Source organism: Ochotona curzoniae, unplaced genomic scaffold, assembly GCF_017591425.1.
Source record: "Ochotona curzoniae isolate NIBS_2020 unplaced genomic scaffold, NIBS_Ocur_1.0 contig_523, whole genome shotgun sequence".
NCBI lineage: Eukaryota > Metazoa > Chordata > Mammalia > Lagomorpha > Ochotonidae > Ochotona > Ochotona curzoniae.
In genome coordinates this window covers 10,188,865-10,204,301 of record NW_024466459.1, presented here as the reverse complement: position 1 = coordinate 10,204,301, position 15,437 = coordinate 10,188,865, and the positions used below count along the sequence as shown (strand labels likewise).

The window sequence follows — 15,437 nt, the reverse complement described above, 5'->3', positions numbered from 1 at the left end:
AGCCAGGATCCAGGAAGTTCCTCCAGGTCTCCCACGCGGGTGCAGGGTCCCACGGCTTTGGGCCGTCCTCGACTGCTTTCCCAGGCCACGGGCAGGGAGCTGAATGGGAAGTGGGGCTGCCGGGATTAGAACCAGTGACCACATGGGATCCTGGTGCATGCAAGTTGAGGACTTTAACGACTATGCTATTACACCGGGCCCATAAATAAATCTTTAAAAAAAATAGAAAAGAAAACCACATTGAAGTACCACTTAACTCCAGTCGGGTTGGCCTGCACTCAGAACTCTGCTAACAACGCCTGCTGGCGTGCGTGGGGGAGAACGGCCCCTCACTGCTGGTGGGCGTGCGTGGGGGAGAAAGGCCCCTCACTGCTGGTGGGCGTGGGGGAGAAAGGCCCCTCACTGCTGGTGGGCGTGCAGGCTGACATCTGCAACTGGAGGAGTAAGTCAATCTCCGAAGAACGAATACTGTACGTTCCCTCTAATGTGAGGAAACCATCATGCAGATTGCAATGCATAGTGATGGAGTAACAGACACTCCCATACCCAGAGGTGAGGACACACTGCAACAGGCACCCCACTTCACCCCAAACACGGGCTCCCACTGCAAGTGTTGGACATTTCCAGACAATGGGATGCAGACTGACGTGGTCTGGACCAGCTGATGTACACTTCAATAACAGACTCAGGGAATTATAACTTTTAAAAGATTTATTTATTTTTATTACAAAGTCAAATACACAGAGAGGAGAAGAGATAGAGAGGAAGATCTTCCGTCCGATGATTCACTCCCCAAGTGAGAGCAACGGCCGATGCTATGCCGATCCGAAGCCAGGAGCCTCTTCCAAGTCTCCCACACGGGTTCAGGGTCCCAAAGCCTTGGGCTGTCCTTGACTGCCTTCCAGGGCCACAGGCAGGGAGGGCCGCCGGGACAGAACTGGCGCCCACATGGGTTCCTGGGCGTGCAAGACTAGGATTTTAACCACTGTGCCACCACGATGGGCCCTAAGATTTATTTTCCATTGCAAAGTCAGATATACAGAGAGGAGGAGAGACAGAGAGGAAGATCTTCCGTCCAATGATTCACTCCCCGAGTGGCTGCAACAGCTGGAGCTGAGCTGATGCAAAGCCAGGAGCCAGGAACTTCCTCCAGATCTCCCACACGGGTGCAGGGTCCCAAGGCTTTAGGCCATCCTGGACTGCTTTCCCAGGCCACAAGCAGGATGGGCAGTAAGGCTGCTGGGATTAGAACCGGCGCCAATATGGGATCGCGGCGTGTTAAGGTGAGGACTTTAGCTGCTAGTGCACTGAGCCAAGCCCTCCGGATTCTTATATTTGACTTGTACCATGGTCTCTGTTGCCCCAGCTCCTGGCTCACCAGTTTCTTCCCCTGTGATTCCGTGCTGAGGCTGCACCATTGTCTGTACCATCTTTCTCCACTTCGTATCAGAGCAGGTCCCAGGATTAGGGAGACCCCAGGTGTCCTATATAGCTAGGCTGTTGGTGGTCCTGATCTGCCAGAACCTGTTGCCTGCTATGTCTGAGGACCACATGGACATATTTTGAACTAATGGCAAAATCAATATTATTTTCCCTCTTCGACCAGTGCAAATGCACTGTGTACAATGAGTTCACTCCAATCTAAGTGCATGTGCAGTCCAGTTCCACAGCCCTGGCCTCCTTAAACCAATGAATCTCAGTGTGACCCTCCCAGGCCAGGCCGGCCTCAGTGTGTGACCCCACAGGCCAGGGCGGCCTCAGTGTGTGACCCTCCCAGGCCGGCCTCAGTGTGTGACCCTCCCAGGCCAGGCCGGCCTCAGTGTGTGAGCCCCATCCCCGCCCAAGAGATGAGACGGCTCAGTTCTACACACATTTTTATTATGGCAAAGGTGGAAACGCCACCTTCCCCACAACAGCAACCAGTAAAATTTATCCCAAAAATAACTCGGTACAAAACAGGTCTGTTTCAGAATTAAAAAACAAAACAAAACAAAACAAAAAGCCTTTACATGAGCTTGTAAAATCTATTTTCAAACACAAAAGAAATAAACATGTCGCAATCTTGGCCACAGCCCAGGGTCGCTCTCCCGTGAGCTTGGGTGAAGCGTCTGGGTCCTGCAGTGCTCGGGGTCGTCGGGGCTTAGCTAGTGTCCATCTGTAAGAGAGGGGCAAGTCAGTGGGCAGGTGTCCAGCGCGCAGAGGCCCGCAGCCCGCTCCCGCCCGCACAGCCCGCTCCTGCCCGCTCCCGTCCCCCCGACGCAGCCTGGGACTCACCCGAGCATTGTAGGCGTCCAGCTGGGCGTCCAGCTCCTCCGCAGACAGCTGCTGCTTTGCGCTTCTGCCGGCGCCTCTGCCCCTTCCTCGGCTGCCACCACGGGCACCTCTCCGGGCGCCCCCGCCGCCGAAGGCTCCCGAACCTCGGGTCCTGGCCATGCCGCCTCTGCTAATGCTGCCGGAGAGAGGAGCGGGTCACCATCCCGACGCCGGCGCGCCCGCCCCGGGCCCCCCGCCCCACCCGGCCCGGCGCTCACCTCTGGGCAGGCCTTCGCTGGGTGTCGATCTGTGACGTGACAAGCTGAATGTTCATAGGGCGGCCTGTGGCAAAGAATGTGAGAGGGCTCGTTCTAACCAAAGGCCCTGAGCGACCCAGCGGCTCCACCCTGGCTCCATGCAGACTCGGGCTCCAGCGCCCGGAGCTTCTGGCGGGAGACACCGCGGCCAGGGCGGCAAGCCCTCCTCAGTCCAGGTCGGGCGTCCGGGTGCTCGGGGGCGGGCAGGTGTGGGTGACCTGACGGAACAAGAACCAGCACCTTGGTCTTTCCGACGACAGCCCTGCACTCGGGTGGCCCGGGCGGCTCGTGGAAGGCGTCGGCGGGCGCGTGTTCCGGAAGGCGCTGGCCCGGCGGGGTTCACAAGAGGTCGGGCCCGACTCACCGTCTAGGGGGACACCGTTGTACTGTTTCATGGCTTTCAGAGCGTCTGCTTTCCGCTCGAAGTGCACGTCGGCCGTACCGAGGCTGCGGCCCGAGCGGTCATAGTGCACGGCCGCCTTCTTGAGCGTCCCGAACTCTGCGAAGAGTTCCTGCGGGGGGACGGAGGGGTGAGGCTGTGCCCGGGAGTCCCAAGCCGAGGGCAAGAGCCCGGGCACCGGGGGCCAGCCTGTGCCCGACCCCAGCCCTCCAAGCCACGTCCCTGGGCTCGACTCAGAGGAAAAGAAACAAAACCTTCACCCGAGACTGGTCTGAGAACACTGCAGAGGGACACGGTGCGAGAGGGAGTGAGGGGGCAGCCAAGGGGGCGGGGCGAGAGGGGATGGGGACCCAGGGGTGCGGGGCCAGGATGGGGGAGAGGGACCCAGGGGTGCGGGGACAGGGATGGGGAGGGTCAGAGGGGTTGCGGAAGGGATGGGGACCCAGGGGTGAGGGGGGACAGGGCAGGTGGTGTTGCAGCGCGGGACGGGGTCAGGCAGAGGATGGCAGGGGCAGAGGGGACTGGTGACAGAGGGGCTGGCACGGGGCGGGGGGCGTGACCGAGGGACGGGATCGGAAGCCGCGGGGGGCACAGGGGAGGCCCCGGGTGCGCACCCCCGACTGCGGCCGCGACAGCCACTCACCTGGATGTCGGCGTCCGATACTCCAAAGTCGAGATTGGACACGAGCAACTTTCCGCCCGTCTCCACGCCGGCGCCGGCCCCGAAGCCGCTGTCGAAGAGGTCGTGCTGCCACTTATCGGGGAGCTGCTTGGGCTGCGGGGGAGACGCGCGGCGGGGCGTGAGCCTCGGCCCCCCGGCTTCCCGCCACCCCGGCCGCGCCCAGACAAAGAGCCGGGCGCCCCGCGCGGCCCGGCCCGCCCCCCGCCGCCCGCGCCCGCGCCGACACTCACCCTGCTGTAGGGCGCCGGCCGGTTCCTGCCGCCGGCCGCGCCGCGGGCCAAGGCCGGCCGGTTCCGGAGGGGCCCGCCGCCCCTGCTCACGCGCGCGGCCGCCTGCGCCCCGCCGCCGCCGCGGCCGCCCTGGGCGCCGGCCCGGCCTCGGCCCCGGCCCCGGCCGCCGCCGCCGCGCTGGCTGCGGTTCAGCTTGATGATGTCGTCCAGAGACATGTCCATCTTGTCGGCCATGGCGGGCGCGGAGTCGGTCTCGGCTCGGTCCCGCGCGTCAGCACGCCCCGGCGTCACCTCCGGTGCTCGGCGCGGTCTTCCGGCGTTCGGTCCTCGGAGCGGCCACCGATTGGCTGCAGCCGGCGGGGGAGCGTGCTGGGCGGGCGGGGAAGATCGGTAGGCGAGGCCGGAGCGAGCGCTGAGTGGAGCCCGGGCCGACCCTGCTCGTTTTTATACGCTCCCGCGCGCAGGGCGGAGCGGCCAACGGCAGGGCGCGCCGGGCGGGGCGGGCAGGTGCTGAGCGGGGCGGGGTCGCAGGGCGGGCCGGCCTGGCTGGGCGGGGGTCGCAGGGCGGGCCGGCCTCTGGCTGTGCGCCCTGGGCGCCGCCCTCCACCTCCCCTCCGCCTCTCCCCCCTGCAGCGTCCGGCCGCGCGCGCCTGGAGAGCGAGCCTGGACCTTCCACCTCTTCCCCCTCCAGCGTCCGGCTGTGCGCGCTTGGAGAGCGAGCCTGGACCCTCCACCTTCCTTCCCCCTCCTGCGTCGGCTGTGCGCGCCTGGATTGCGCGCCGAGGCTGGGATACCCGCCGCCGCAGGCCGGAGCGTGCAGACCCCCCGGCCGCGCTGAGCGCCCCGCAGGCCCGCCGCCATGAGGGTGAAGATCAAGTGCTGGAACGGCGTAGCCACCTGGCTCTGGGTGGCCAACGACGAGAACTGCGGCATCTGCCGGATGGCGTTCAACGGCTGCTGCCCGGACTGTGAGTGCCCGGGGAGCGGGGGTGGCGGGGCTCGGCTAGACTGCGCTTTGCATTGTTTCTAGAAAGTGTGTTTGTTTTTTGATTGTACCATCATGGGCTGCTTCTGGGGCGGAGGGTAGGGCTGGGTGCTGGTGCTGTCTCCCAAGGCTTTGGGCCGTCCTCCACTGCTTTCCCGGGCCACAGGCAGGGAACTGGATGGGAAGTGGAGCTGCCGGGATTAGAACCGGTGACCACATGGGATCCAGGGCGTGTGCAAGGTGAGGACTTTAGCCGCTAGGCTACGGTGCCAAGCCCAAGATCCACTTATTTTTGGTGAATAGCCTGGCACCCAGTGCGGGTCTCTTCCAGTGTGCTCAGACGCCCACAGTGGGGTGGGCAGAGCCAAGGGCAGCATCGCCCTGGGTTCGGTCCCGCTGTGCAGCAGCCGGCAGTTCAGGTGACTCTGGGTGGGTGTGCCCGTAGCTGTGGCTTTGCTGGCTTGTTGAGTGAAGGGGTCCCTGTGAAGGGATTCTGGCCCGGTCTCCAGGCCCGCCCTGGGCTGGGTTCCTGCACCTGAAAGAATCAGTTTGTTAGTCCCTTCTCCATGGCTCATGGGATCTTTCAGAGCCACAGGCTGCTGGTCTCCTGGGGCAGTTCCCCACAGGTCGGTGGACTGGCCGGCCGGGGCGTCCTGGCCCTGGTTACCACGGTGCCTTGGGCAGCAGCCGGGAGCTTGGAGCAAGCAGGGCATGGGCTGACAGCCAGGCGTCCTCCTGGCAGGCCCCGGCCCTTCCGGGAGCAGGCCCGCCGAGCTCTGCTTTCATTTAGTTTCATCCAGGTGTTGGGTTGTTCTCAATGTCCTGGGCGGGCTGGCCACAGGAATAGTGCCCCTGGCTCCACTGTGACCGCCCCCCCTCCGCTGGGGGGTGGGGTGGAGCAGGACCCCAGGCCGAGGCTGTCATCTGGGGGTCCCAGGCTTCTAGTCCTCTTGTTCCAGGGGTTCTGGAGCCCCGGCTCACCAAGCTCCTGGGGTTAGCCAGGGATGGGTCTGATCTGGAAGGGTTGGGGCCAGGGAGGTCACTTGGGCCCCGCTCTCAGAGGTGAGCAGGCGTGGGGGCAGGGCTGGGGTGAGGCTGCACATCCCGAGGGTCCTCACGCAGCCCCCTCTCCTGCAGGCAAGGTGCCCGGAGATGACTGTCCCCTGGTGTGGGGCCAGTGCTCCCACTGCTTCCACATGCACTGCATCCTCAAGTGGCTGCACGCGCAGCAGGTGCAACAGTACTGCCCCATGTGCCGGCAGGAGTGGAAGTTCAAGGAGTGACCACACGGCTGCCCTGGACCCGCCTCGTCCTGCCCGCCGCCAGCGCCTCTCCTCCCGCCGCCAGGATGGCTTGGCGGAGCTGTGTGTGTTTCCTCCCATCACGGTGCTGACATTTTTATCCAATAAGTAAAATTCATTAAACCATGGCCTCCGGCACTGTCATGCGACACAGGGGTGACACAGAGCCCTGAGTCACTGCTGAGGAGGAGTCGGGAGCCCAGGGCAATGTCTGGGATGGAACGGACCCCCCTCCATGTTGGGCGACAGGCTGCCCCAGAATCACTGTGGCCACTGATGACCGCTCGCTTTCCTATGGCTTCTGCCTGCCCCACGAGGGGCAGTGTCTCTGCTGTGACCAGGACCAGTTGGGTGGACAGAGACCCCCCCCAGTGGGGCCAGTGTGTCCCTGCAGTCCCCAGATCTGGCTTGCAGAGAGAAGGGCAGACCTGTGGGCTGGGGACTTTGGGCCTCATGTTGGGCCTTGCTGGCCCTGGAGGCGGTCACCCCTCCCTGTCCTCAGCCTCCGCGCTGGGCATGGCTGCCCTCCCTGTCCTCAGCCTCCGCGCTGGGCACAGCTGCCCTCCCTGTCCTCAGCCTCCGCGGTGGACCCCTCCCTTACCTCACGCTCCATGCTGGGCGCAGCTGCCCACCCTGTCCTCACCCTCCGCGCTGGGCACAGCTGCCTTCCCTCGGGCTTCGGATGCTGCCAATTGTCTTGCCTCGGTGGGGGCCCCCTACCCTGACTGTATGTGCTCTTCCCAAGCGTGGGGTCTGCCTCCCCCGCTGGCTGGCTGGCGGAGGGCATCTGCCTTGTTCCTTTAGGGGGCTGCTCTTTGGGGATCCAGGCTGGCTAAGCCTCCCTCACCCAGCTGTAGTCCTCCCCAGGACCCCCCTGTGTTCCAGTGAGGCCACCGTGTCCTCTGCCCAGCCCACGCGCCTGGTCGCCCCAGATTGGCATCCCAGCCCAGCCCTGTGCTGCCAGCTCAGGCAGCCACCCCTCCCCTGCTGCTGATATAAAGGCAGCCCGAGCTGTCTGGCTGGGAGCCTGGAGGTGCCTGCGCTCCTGACCTGAGCCTGCATCCCCATGACCCGGCCTGTGGTCCTGGTGATGGCCAGCCTGGCGCTGTGCCTGCTGCTGGCACCACCTGGCCACACATGGTACCGGCTGGCCGCAGGGCCTGGCTACCGCTCGGTGGGAAGAGCTGCAGGACTGCTGTCCGGTGTCCGCACGGCACTCCCGGTGCCCGGGCTGGCCAGGACCATCCCCAGAGCTGCGCCCCAGCCTGCAGAGCCTAGTGAGTGCCTCAGGGGGAGGGGTGCAGGCGGGGGAGGGGAAGGATGCAGGCGGGGAGGGTGGGGGAGGGGTGCAGGAGGCCTCCTGAGCCCCCTGCCTGCCCCCGCCTGCCCCAGGCCCTGTGCGTCAAGGACTTCACCCTGGACCTGCGCAGCTGCCGGCACCTGCCCCACAGGCCCGGGGCCTTCCAGCGCAGGGCTGCCATCTTCCTGTCGCTGAGCAGCACTCTGTCTCCACGGTGGGCTCAGCCCCGGCCCCACCAGGTGCGGGGGGGCACCCAAGGGCAGCACTGAACCAATAAAGCAGAAGTGACGCTGTGTCGTGAGTAGCCGCCAGCTGGCGGGTGGCCCTGACGCCTTCTTAGGCCCTTCTTGGGTAGTGGTCTGGGCCAAGGCTGCCCAGGAAGATGTTGCGCTAGCCCCCTAGCTTTTCCAGAGGCCCCCCAAATGCGCTTCCGGCAGCCCAGCCCCCACGCCACAGAGAGCTCTGGACCCCTTGTGAGGTAGAGGCCAGCACCCATCTGCCAGCCCTAACCTGGGCCACACCTCCTGGTGCTGGGCACAGAGTAGCAAAGGCGTGGCTCCCATGGACACTACTCCTGCCCAGCCTCCAGGGCCTCCCTCTGGCCACGGTACCACTCAAAGCCCACTCGGGCTCCCCCAAGAGCATGACCTGGGGCTCCCCCCTTGTTCCCATCCTACCCAGCTGAGCCCAGCAGGAGCAGGAAGGGCACTCGGCACCCCAGGCTCTGACAGCCCAGGACTCCCACAGCCAGTGGCCAGTGGGGCGGGGGCGGGGCAGCCAGGGAGGGTGGGCCAGTGGCCAACAGAAGCAGTCACTCCGTCACACCCACAGCCAGTGGCCCAGTGCAGTCCTGAGCCAGCTCCCTGCTGCAGCCACTCATCCACACGCACCAGGCTTCCAGGCTTTATTAGGGGCACCAGGAGTGCCAGAGGCCTGTCAGGTACAGATGGGAGATGTGGCCACGGGAGCCACAGAGCTGGTGCAGAACATGGCATATCTGGCGCATATTGGACCAGATATAGGGCAGATTGCCTGCCAAGGGGGTGTATCTGCCCCCGAGAGCCCCCCAAGCAGCTCTTGGCCTCCGCGGTCACATGGCAGGCAGCGGACAGGTCCGGAGCCGAGCCTGGGCCCTGGGAGAGCATGTGTGGCCGGAGCACAGCCTCAGCTCTGCTGCCCGTGGGCCTCCAGGAAGGCCAGCTCCTTGGCTTCTTTCTTCTGGTTCCGAGCTTCGTACTCCAACCTGGGGAGCAGGTGCAGTGAGCGGGGGCTGTCTGCGGGGGCCTGCCCGGCTCACCCCGTCCCGCCGCACTGCCTCACCGGTTCTTGATGATGCGCTGCACGATGAGGTCGGTGGTGAGGTCGCTGCCGCTGTCGATCTGGCGGAAGATGCCCCGTCTCTTGGGCTCCTGGGGACCCCAGAGGGGAGCGGAGGGTGAGCACCGTCCCAGAAGCAAGGACCTGCTGCTGCCCTGCCCACTGTGCATGCCTGGCGGGAGCCAGCAAGGCCCACCTGGTAGGGGTCCGAGCCGTCCCTGTCAGCCATGACTTCTGTCTTCCCGTGGCACACCAGGTCCACCTGGGGAGGGAGGCCGTGAGGCAAGGGCCGCCTGCTGGGGAATGGAGTCTGGACCAGGACCTGGGGGTTCCAGCTGCCTCACCTTGAAGTGAGCCAGGAGCTCAGCAGTGACGGCATACGGGGCCCCAATCACCACCTCGGCCACGTACTGCGGGGACAGGGAGCAGCCGCGGTCAGTGTGGCCAGGGCTGGAGGGCAGCGCGGTGCCCGTGTGGCTGTGCGACCCACTCACCCGGCAGGCGAGCACGCTCAGTGTCCTCTCGTGCAGGCTCATGATGGGATAGTTCTTGCCTTTATAACGGTTGACCTCCTGGGACCAGAGGGCAGCGCTCAGCCAGGGGCTCAGTGTGGGGAGGTCGCAGGACTCGGCTTGGGGTTCAGTGTGTACGGGGCTCAGCCTCAGCCAGAGGGCTTGGGCAGAGGGCTCAGCTCAGCTTGAGAGCTCAGTGTACAAGGTGGGGGGCTCTGCATGGGGTGTGAGCCACCCAGCTGGCTTCACGGGGGGGACATTGGGGAAGGTGCTGGCTCCCCAGGTGACCCACTGGACAATAGGGCCCTGCCCATCCCCCCACCCATGTCCTAGGCTCACCCCCCAGGGTCTCCGTTGCCTTCACTGGGCACCAGCCACCTCTGCCCAAAGACCCCAGGAGCCCATGAGCTGCCCAGGGTGCGGGGCAGTGACCTGGTCAAAGTGCAGGCCGGCGATGACGTAGGGCCTGTCTGCCAGCCGGTACACCTTCTCCAGGAAGTCCACATGCCCGATGTCTGCGCCAGGTTAAGAAGCAGCCACAGACTGGGAGGGCAGTGCAGCAGCCCCGGGCCGCCCAGCCCTGGGCCCTCCGAGGAACCCCCGTGGGACACAAGGATACGGAAGAGATCGAAGGCGCCGGCCACATAGATGATGGTCTCCCCCGGCTGGGGCTCCTTCCCAGAAGCGAACTGGATGATCTTCTGGGACGTCTGCAGGAACTGGGACACCCCTGTCCGGGGGTTCCGCCCCCCCGGGCACTGCAGGCCAAGGGGGGGCGTCAGCAGCAGAGGCCTCCTGGGCATGCCTGCCTGGGGCGACAGGCAGGGCTCCACATCCCAAAGGGGCTTCCAGCCTGTGCAGGCACCTGGCAGGAGGTGGGGCCAGGGTGGGCACAGTGCCCCCTAGGCCAGGCAAAGTCCTCACAGCCGGCAGAACTATGGCCACGGTCCAGTGACCAGCCACAGGAGGAGGCATGCAGGGGCCCTGCGGCCACAGACACAGCTCTTGGGGGACCTGGCACCCTGAGGCCAGTGTGTCCCTGGCGGGTGTCGGGTGTGGGGTAGCTACAAAGGGAGAGTGGACCAGCCCACCTGCCAGAACGTCTCACGGCCTCCTCCAGGCAGTGGCCAGTGAGCCAGCTGGGGCTGCCTCCTGCCTGCCACCCTCCCACTGCAGTGCCTGGGCCGGCCTGGCCTAAGAGGGAGGCCCTGGCTTGGCTCACTCACCTTCCCGAAGCTGTCTGCGTACTCCCGGTACTCGGAGGACAACTCCTGCGGAGGGGCAGAGGGGCCGTGGGGCTGAGGGCTGCAGGGGCACTGAGGGCACGCCGGGGTGGGCAGGGCAGGGGGAGGGCCTCACCTGGCCGCTGTGGTGGGCCTTGGTGGCAAGCAGCATACGGCCCACAAGGTCCGTGGTGGACACGCCCTGGGTGCGCTTGCACTCCCTGGGGGACAGAGGGGAGCTGGGTTCCCACAGGGCCACCCAGGCTCCATCCCGCCCCGGTGCCTCGTGCCCACTAACCTGTAGCGCCCTGCCTGCTTCACTTCTGCATACGTGTCCCGGCCATCTGCTGTCAGCGTGATGTCATCTGGGGTACACACACACACACACACACACGGGGTTCCTAAGCACAGCACTCCTGGCACCCCGAGCCCGGCCTGCCCGCGCCCTGCAGGACTCACTGTCATGGGCACACAGGCTCCTGGCACCCTGAGCCCGGCCTGCCCGCGCCCTGCAGGACTCACTGTCATGGGCACACAGGCTCCTGGCACCCCGAGCCCGGCCCGCACACGCCCTGCAGGACTCACTGCCGTGGACGCAGAAGTCACAGCTGTACTTGTCCAGTGTCTCCAGCGTGGTGACGTAGGGTGCAGCGGGCACCACCTGGTCCACCCACTTGATGGCCTTCACCATCTTGTAGCGCTCCTCCTCAGTGAACACGGGGGGCCCCTTGTGCTTGGCGATCTCCTCTGCGGACAGGGAGGGACGTGAGCGGGGCCGCGCCGGGCGCCCCTGCCCTGCCCTGCCTGGGGCCGCGCCTTACCGTCCGTGTGCACGCCCACCACCAGGTAGTCGCCCATGGCGCGAGCCTGGCGCAGCTGGTTGGAGTGGCCGTAGTGCACCATGTCGTAGCTGTGGGACACGGGGCGGACTGCAGGACACGGGGACCACAGCCCGAGCGGCTCCCCGTCCCCAGCGACTCCCCGGGCCCGCAGCCCGCGGCTCGGGCGCAAGCCTTCTGCCTCACCGTTTATGCAGAGGCTGCTGGCCTGCTCCCAGGTCGTTCCCGAAGGCCGTCCGCGGCCCCGGGCAGCAGCGGCCGGCGGACCTGGGCGGGCAGTGCCGCCCCGGACGCCGCTCCGCGGGGTCAGAGTGCAGAGGGCTCCCGCCCCCGGGTCGGGTCCCTCTCCCGCCCGGAACCCGTCGCGCTCACCAGCCGTCGCACCACACCCGCACGGGGCGCCTGCCCCCCGCGCCCGGCGGCTCGGCCGTCCCCGGAGCCCCGTGCCCGTTCCGAATCATGGCCAGTCGGGCGGCACGGACCTGCCAGCTCCGGCCCGGTCAGGCGCCGCCGCACCGCGCACGCGCGGCAGCCGTCACGCGGCCCTCACCCGCCGCGCGGGGCCAATGCGCGCACGGATAGCCCGGAGCCCCGCCCCTTCGACCTCCGCCAGGGCCAATGGCGCGCTCAGGCCTCCTGGAACCCCGCCCCGCCATCGGAGGCCCTGCCCTCCGCCCACCACATGGACCAATGGGGCGCGCAGCCCGCCCGGAGCCCCGCCCCCGCCGGAGCAGCCATTGCGACAAGCAGGACAGAGCAGGCGCTTTGATGGTTTAATGAGGGAACAAGTCTGTGGGCGCCGGCCAGAACGACAGCCCAGGGGGCGTGCGGCTGAGCCCGCCGCCCTGTCTCCTGAAGCCGCGCCCGCGGCCGGCGGGGGGCTGGGGGTCCTCCTCGGGCTGGGGGTCCTTCTGTGCCCTGGATCCTCCTCGGGCTGGGGGTTTCCCTGTGCCCTGGGTCCTCCTCGGGCTGGGGGTCCTCCTGTGCCCTGGGGGTCCTCCTGTGCCCTGGGTCCTCCTCGGGCTGGGGGTCCTCCTGTGCCATGGGTCCTCCTCGGGCTGGGGGTCTTCCTGTGCCCTGGGGGTCCTCCTGTGCCCTGGATCCTCCTCGGGCTGGTGGTTCTCCTGTGCCCTGGGTCCTCCTCGGGCATGGGGGTCCTCCTGTGCCCTGGGTCCTCCTCGGGCTGGGGGTCCTCCTGTGCCCTGGGTCCTCCTTGGGCCTGGGGGTCCTCCTCTGCTCGGGGTCTTCCTCGGCAGGGCCCGGGTCCTCCTCTGCCCGGGTTATGTCACTCTCCTGCGCTTGGCCCGCTTGACACAGCCCCTGCCGAACCAGCCCCCCAGGACGGGGGCACCCCGGTCCCCAGGTGCGGCCTCCTCGGGGCTCTGGCACAGGCACTTCCGGCTGTGGCTGTCCTCCTCGCCCGCTCGCAGGGGAGTTGCCAGGGAGAAGATGGGATCCTGCCACCTAGCGACAAGGGAAGCGGGGGTCAGGCATGCCTGGGGGCCGGGGGCCCCGCCCGGGCGCGGGAAGGCTGCCCAAGCCTCCTCCTGCAGGCTGGTCTCGGAGGGGCCCAGCCGAGCAGGGGGACGGCCGAGGGGGCACCGCGGGCCTCAGGGCGCCTGCAGCTCCCGGGGTGCCCACTCCCACTGGCAGGACAGGGGCACCCGGGCCAGCCCTCTCCCCTCCCGCCGGGCGGCGTGGCCTACAGACTACATCGTGAGCAGACCATGTGTGTGTGTGATGCGGACCACAGATACAGAGAAGCACTGAGAAAGAAATGAGCTAAGTTAATGTGAAAAAGAACAAAACCAGAAACAAAATACAGCCCAGGACAGCCCACAGCACAACACCACAAACAGAACATACAAGAATTGCCAGGCCCAGAAGGCGAACGGATCCTTAATTTCTCGAACCCTTTGATTAAAAGAAGTTACTGATTTCCCCTCTAAGACCCTGGAAATTCACAGAGAAAAAAAGTGTCAACTTTTCACTTGGTACGCACACCAGAATCGAAATCATCACAAGCTCTGCGTATCATCACAAGCTCTGTACGCAGTTCCTTCACGCTACCCCCAGACACGCCACGGACGCCCCTGCGGGTCCCTGTGACCCCGAGATGTGCAAGGAGGGGGCGCGGCCGACAGAGAGGCGGGGCAGGCCGGGCAGCCGGCGTCTGCTCACCTGCTGTACGTGGGGATCTCCAGGCCCAGCTCGTCCATGAGCAGCTGCATGACCTCGTCGCATCTCCCGTGCAGCTTCAGGGCAGCCCCGTCATCCTTCGGGGTCCACTGAGGGCGGGAGGGATGGTGGGCCCCCGTGAGCCTCCCTCCACCCGAGACACCACCCGCGCCGTGTCTGTCCTGGTTCTGCCGAGGCGACAGTGGACCCCGTGCCTTACTCTAAGGCTGGGAGAGAACCTTCTGTAGGCTCACGCCCCAGTGCCGGCCAGTGGGCCAGGCCAAAGCCAGGGCCCTGGGGTTCCATCCCAGCCTCCCTCGGGTGCAGCGCCTCGGCTGAGGCTGGGTCTCGGGACACAGCCCGGAGCTGGTTACCTGCAGGTTCACGATGTAGAGCTTGGGCCGCCGGCTGGGGGGCTTGCCCATGCACCAGAGGCGGGGGTACTTCTTCAAAACCTGCAGGGCAGAGGCAAAGCTCGCGGGCAGGCGCTCAGTGGACCGCGGCCCCGCCCCGCACGGCCCCGCGCCTACCTTCAGGCTGGACCCCAAGCACAGGATGGTGTCCGCCTTGCTGGCCGCCTCTGTGGCCGCCTCCCAGTTGAGGGGCTGCCCCAGGGTCCCCCTCTCCCCGAAGTGCACGATCGTGTCACGTAGCTGCGTCCCGCACTTGTGGCAGCTGCGGCCCGTCTGGTGTCGGTGCAGCGCTGTGCGTTCCGTCACGTCAAACACCCGCACGTACTCCCTGTTGGGGACGCAGGAGGTGCAGACCTGCGCGCAGGGGAAGGAGTGCGGTGAGCCGGGCCCCGGGCGCCTGGCCCCGGGTCCCCCGGGCCTCGCTAACCTCGATGTACATGTTGCCATGCAGCTCGGAGATGGCAGAGCGGGGCAGCCCACTGCGCAGGTGCAGCCCGTCACAGTTCTGGGACACCACGTGCTGCACCTGCCGGGACAGGAGGGACAGGGCAGGGAGGAGCGTCCAGCAGCTCCCCGGGACTAGGGGGGCTCTCCGTGGGAGCCGCATGGGCGCGCCAGCTCGTACCAGCTTCTGCTCGTGCAGACGGGCGATGCTCATGTGCGTCAGGGTGGGCTCCGCCTCGCTCAGGTCGGCCGCACTGCGCGGGGAGGAGGCGGGCAGGGCGGTGAGGCCAGGCCCGGGCGCCCCTGCGACCCCCCAGCCAGGCCGGCAGGGCCCACTCACCTGACGCTCCTGCCCTTCTGCAGCAGCGTCCACACGCCGTTCGGGCCCCGGTAGTCGGGGATGGAGGCCGCCTGCGGGCGCAGAGACACGGCCCGTGGGCAGGCGGCCCCGCTGCCCCCGCCCCTCCCAGGGCCTCCGCGCGCCCCCCGTCCCTACCGTGCTGATGCCGGCGCCCGTGTAGACCACCAGGTGCCGCGCGCCGCGCACGGCGGCCGCCAGCTCCCGCACCTTCCTGCGCAGCTCTTCGGGGTCATCGCACACCTGCCGGGCGCAGGCCGGGGGTCAGCCGGCCAGCCCCGCCCGCCCGCCCGCCCGCCCGCCCGGGACTCGCCTCCTGCTGCCGCCGCTTGAGGCCCTCGCGCCGCCGGCTGCGGCCCTGCAGCTCGGCCACCAGGTCCGCGCTCTCGGCCAGCAGCCGGCCCTCCTCGGCGCTGCGCTCGGCCGCCGCCTTCCTCAGGACGCGCGCCACCTGCGGGGGGCGGGCGGGTGAGCGGCGGCCGGGCGCGGCGGGCGGGCGCGCAGGGCCGGCGGCCTACCTGGCGGAGGCGCTCCCGCTGCTGCTCCTCCCGCAGGCGCCGCACCCGCTCCGCCGCCTTGCGCTCCGAGCGGCCCAGACCCCCGGCTGCCATCGCCCTGCCAGCCCGCGCTTCCGGCTTCCGCCGCCGCGCCACGCACGCGCGCGCAGGCCCCGCCCCGCCCCGCC

At 67.1% G+C, this 15,437-nt stretch overlaps 4 protein-coding genes across 8 annotated transcripts; 1 reads left to right on the top strand and 3 right to left on the bottom strand.

The window, feature by feature from the left end:
- Window positions 1–1,861: 1,861 nt before the first annotated feature.
- ALYREF (Aly/REF export factor) lies at window positions 1,862–4,280 on the bottom strand. Its single transcript, XM_040989445.1, has 6 exons — window positions 3,883–4,280; window positions 3,614–3,745; window positions 2,935–3,082; window positions 2,532–2,595; window positions 2,275–2,449; window positions 1,862–2,155 (listed from the first exon to the last, which is right to left on the bottom strand). Exons 1-6 carry the CDS (start codon window positions 4,114–4,116, stop codon window positions 2,141–2,143), a joined length of 768 nt encoding a protein of 255 aa, XP_040845379.1. The 5' UTR covers window positions 4,117–4,280; the 3' UTR covers window positions 1,862–2,140.
- A 189-nt stretch (window positions 4,281–4,469) lies between these two features.
- Window positions 4,470–6,296, top strand: ANAPC11 (anaphase promoting complex subunit 11). The gene is made up of 2 exons (XM_040989762.1): window positions 4,470–4,850; window positions 6,005–6,296. The coding sequence occupies exons 1-2, from the start codon at window positions 4,742–4,744 to the stop codon at window positions 6,148–6,150; spliced, it is 255 nt and encodes an 84-aa protein (XP_040845696.1). The 5' UTR covers window positions 4,470–4,741; the 3' UTR covers window positions 6,151–6,296.
- Window positions 6,297–8,357: 2,061 nt separating this feature from the next.
- On the bottom strand, window positions 8,358–11,880 carry PCYT2 (phosphate cytidylyltransferase 2, ethanolamine). Of its 4 annotated transcripts, XM_040989757.1 has the most exons (14): window positions 11,732–11,878; window positions 11,342–11,430; window positions 11,106–11,267; window positions 10,819–10,885; window positions 10,657–10,741; window positions 10,520–10,568; window positions 10,312–10,361; window positions 9,917–10,055; window positions 9,730–9,812; window positions 9,280–9,357; window positions 9,130–9,195; window positions 8,982–9,047; window positions 8,789–8,877; window positions 8,358–8,711 (listed from the first exon to the last, which is right to left on the bottom strand). In XM_040989757.1, exons 1-14 carry the CDS (start codon window positions 11,818–11,820, stop codon window positions 8,633–8,635), a joined length of 1,191 nt encoding a protein of 396 aa, XP_040845691.1. In that variant the 5' UTR covers window positions 11,821–11,878; the 3' UTR covers window positions 8,358–8,632. The 4 variants fall into 4 exon arrangements, with proteins under 4 accessions (XP_040845691.1, XP_040845692.1, XP_040845695.1 ...); XM_040989758.1 differs by lacking the exon at window positions 10,312–10,361 and having other exon boundaries at window positions 10,524–10,568; window positions 11,732–11,876; XM_040989761.1 differs by lacking the exons at window positions 10,312–10,361; window positions 11,106–11,267 and having other exon boundaries at window positions 10,524–10,568; window positions 11,732–11,880.
- Window positions 11,881–12,472: 592 nt separating this feature from the next.
- On the bottom strand, window positions 12,473–15,388 carry SIRT7 (sirtuin 7). Of its 2 annotated transcripts, XM_040989755.1 has the most exons (10): window positions 15,271–15,388; window positions 15,066–15,203; window positions 14,891–14,995; window positions 14,735–14,805; window positions 14,576–14,648; window positions 14,378–14,476; window positions 14,068–14,304; window positions 13,912–13,992; window positions 13,541–13,647; window positions 12,473–12,823 (listed from the first exon to the last, which is right to left on the bottom strand). In XM_040989755.1, the coding sequence occupies exons 1-10, from the start codon at window positions 15,361–15,363 to the stop codon at window positions 12,640–12,642; spliced, it is 1,188 nt and encodes a 395-aa protein (XP_040845689.1). In that variant the 5' UTR covers window positions 15,364–15,388; the 3' UTR covers window positions 12,473–12,639. The 2 variants fall into 2 exon arrangements, with proteins under 2 accessions (XP_040845689.1, XP_040845690.1); XM_040989756.1 differs by lacking the exon at window positions 15,066–15,203 and having other exon boundaries at window positions 12,475–12,823; window positions 15,271–15,366.
- Window positions 15,389–15,437: the final 49 nt, after the last annotated feature.

Coding starts and splice junctions, on each gene's coding strand:
- ALYREF (XM_040989445.1), bottom strand. CDS start 4,116: ATGGCCGACAAGATGGACATGTCTCTGGACGACATCATCAAGCTGAAC. Junction 3,083..3,613: donor TATCGGACGCCGACATCCAG/GTGAGTGGCTGT, acceptor GTCCCCCCGCAG/GAACTCTTCGCAGAGTTCGG. Junction 2,450..2,531: donor CAGCGAAGGCCTGCCCAGAG/GTGAGCGCCGGG, acceptor TCTCTCCGGCAG/CATTAGCAGAGGCGGCATGG.
- ANAPC11 (XM_040989762.1), top strand. CDS start 4,742: ATGAGGGTGAAGATCAAGTGCTGGAACGGCGTAGCCACCTGGCTCTGG. Junction 4,851..6,004: donor CAACGGCTGCTGCCCGGACT/GTGAGTGCCCGG, acceptor CCTCTCCTGCAG/GCAAGGTGCCCGGAGATGAC.
- PCYT2 (XM_040989757.1), bottom strand. CDS start 11,820: ATGATTCGGAACGGGCACGGGGCTCCGGGGACGGCCGAGCCGCCGGGC. Junction 10,056..10,311: donor CACTGGCCTCAGGGTGCCAG/GTCCCCCAAGAG, acceptor CTTGGCCTGCAG/TGCCCGGGGGGGCGGAACCC. Junction 9,048..9,129: donor AGCTCCTGGCTCACTTCAAG/GTGAGGCAGCTG, acceptor CTCCCTCCCCAG/GTGGACCTGGTGTGCCACGG.
- SIRT7 (XM_040989755.1), bottom strand. CDS start 15,363: ATGGCAGCCGGGGGTCTGGGCCGCTCGGAGCGCAAGGCGGCGGAGCGG. Junction 15,204..15,270: donor AGCGGGAGCGCCTCCGCCAG/GTAGGCCGCCGG, acceptor CGCCCCCCGCAG/GTGGCGCGCGTCCTGAGGAA. Junction 14,806..14,890: donor CGGGCGCCGGCATCAGCACG/GTAGGGACGGGG, acceptor CTGCGCCCGCAG/GCGGCCTCCATCCCCGACTA.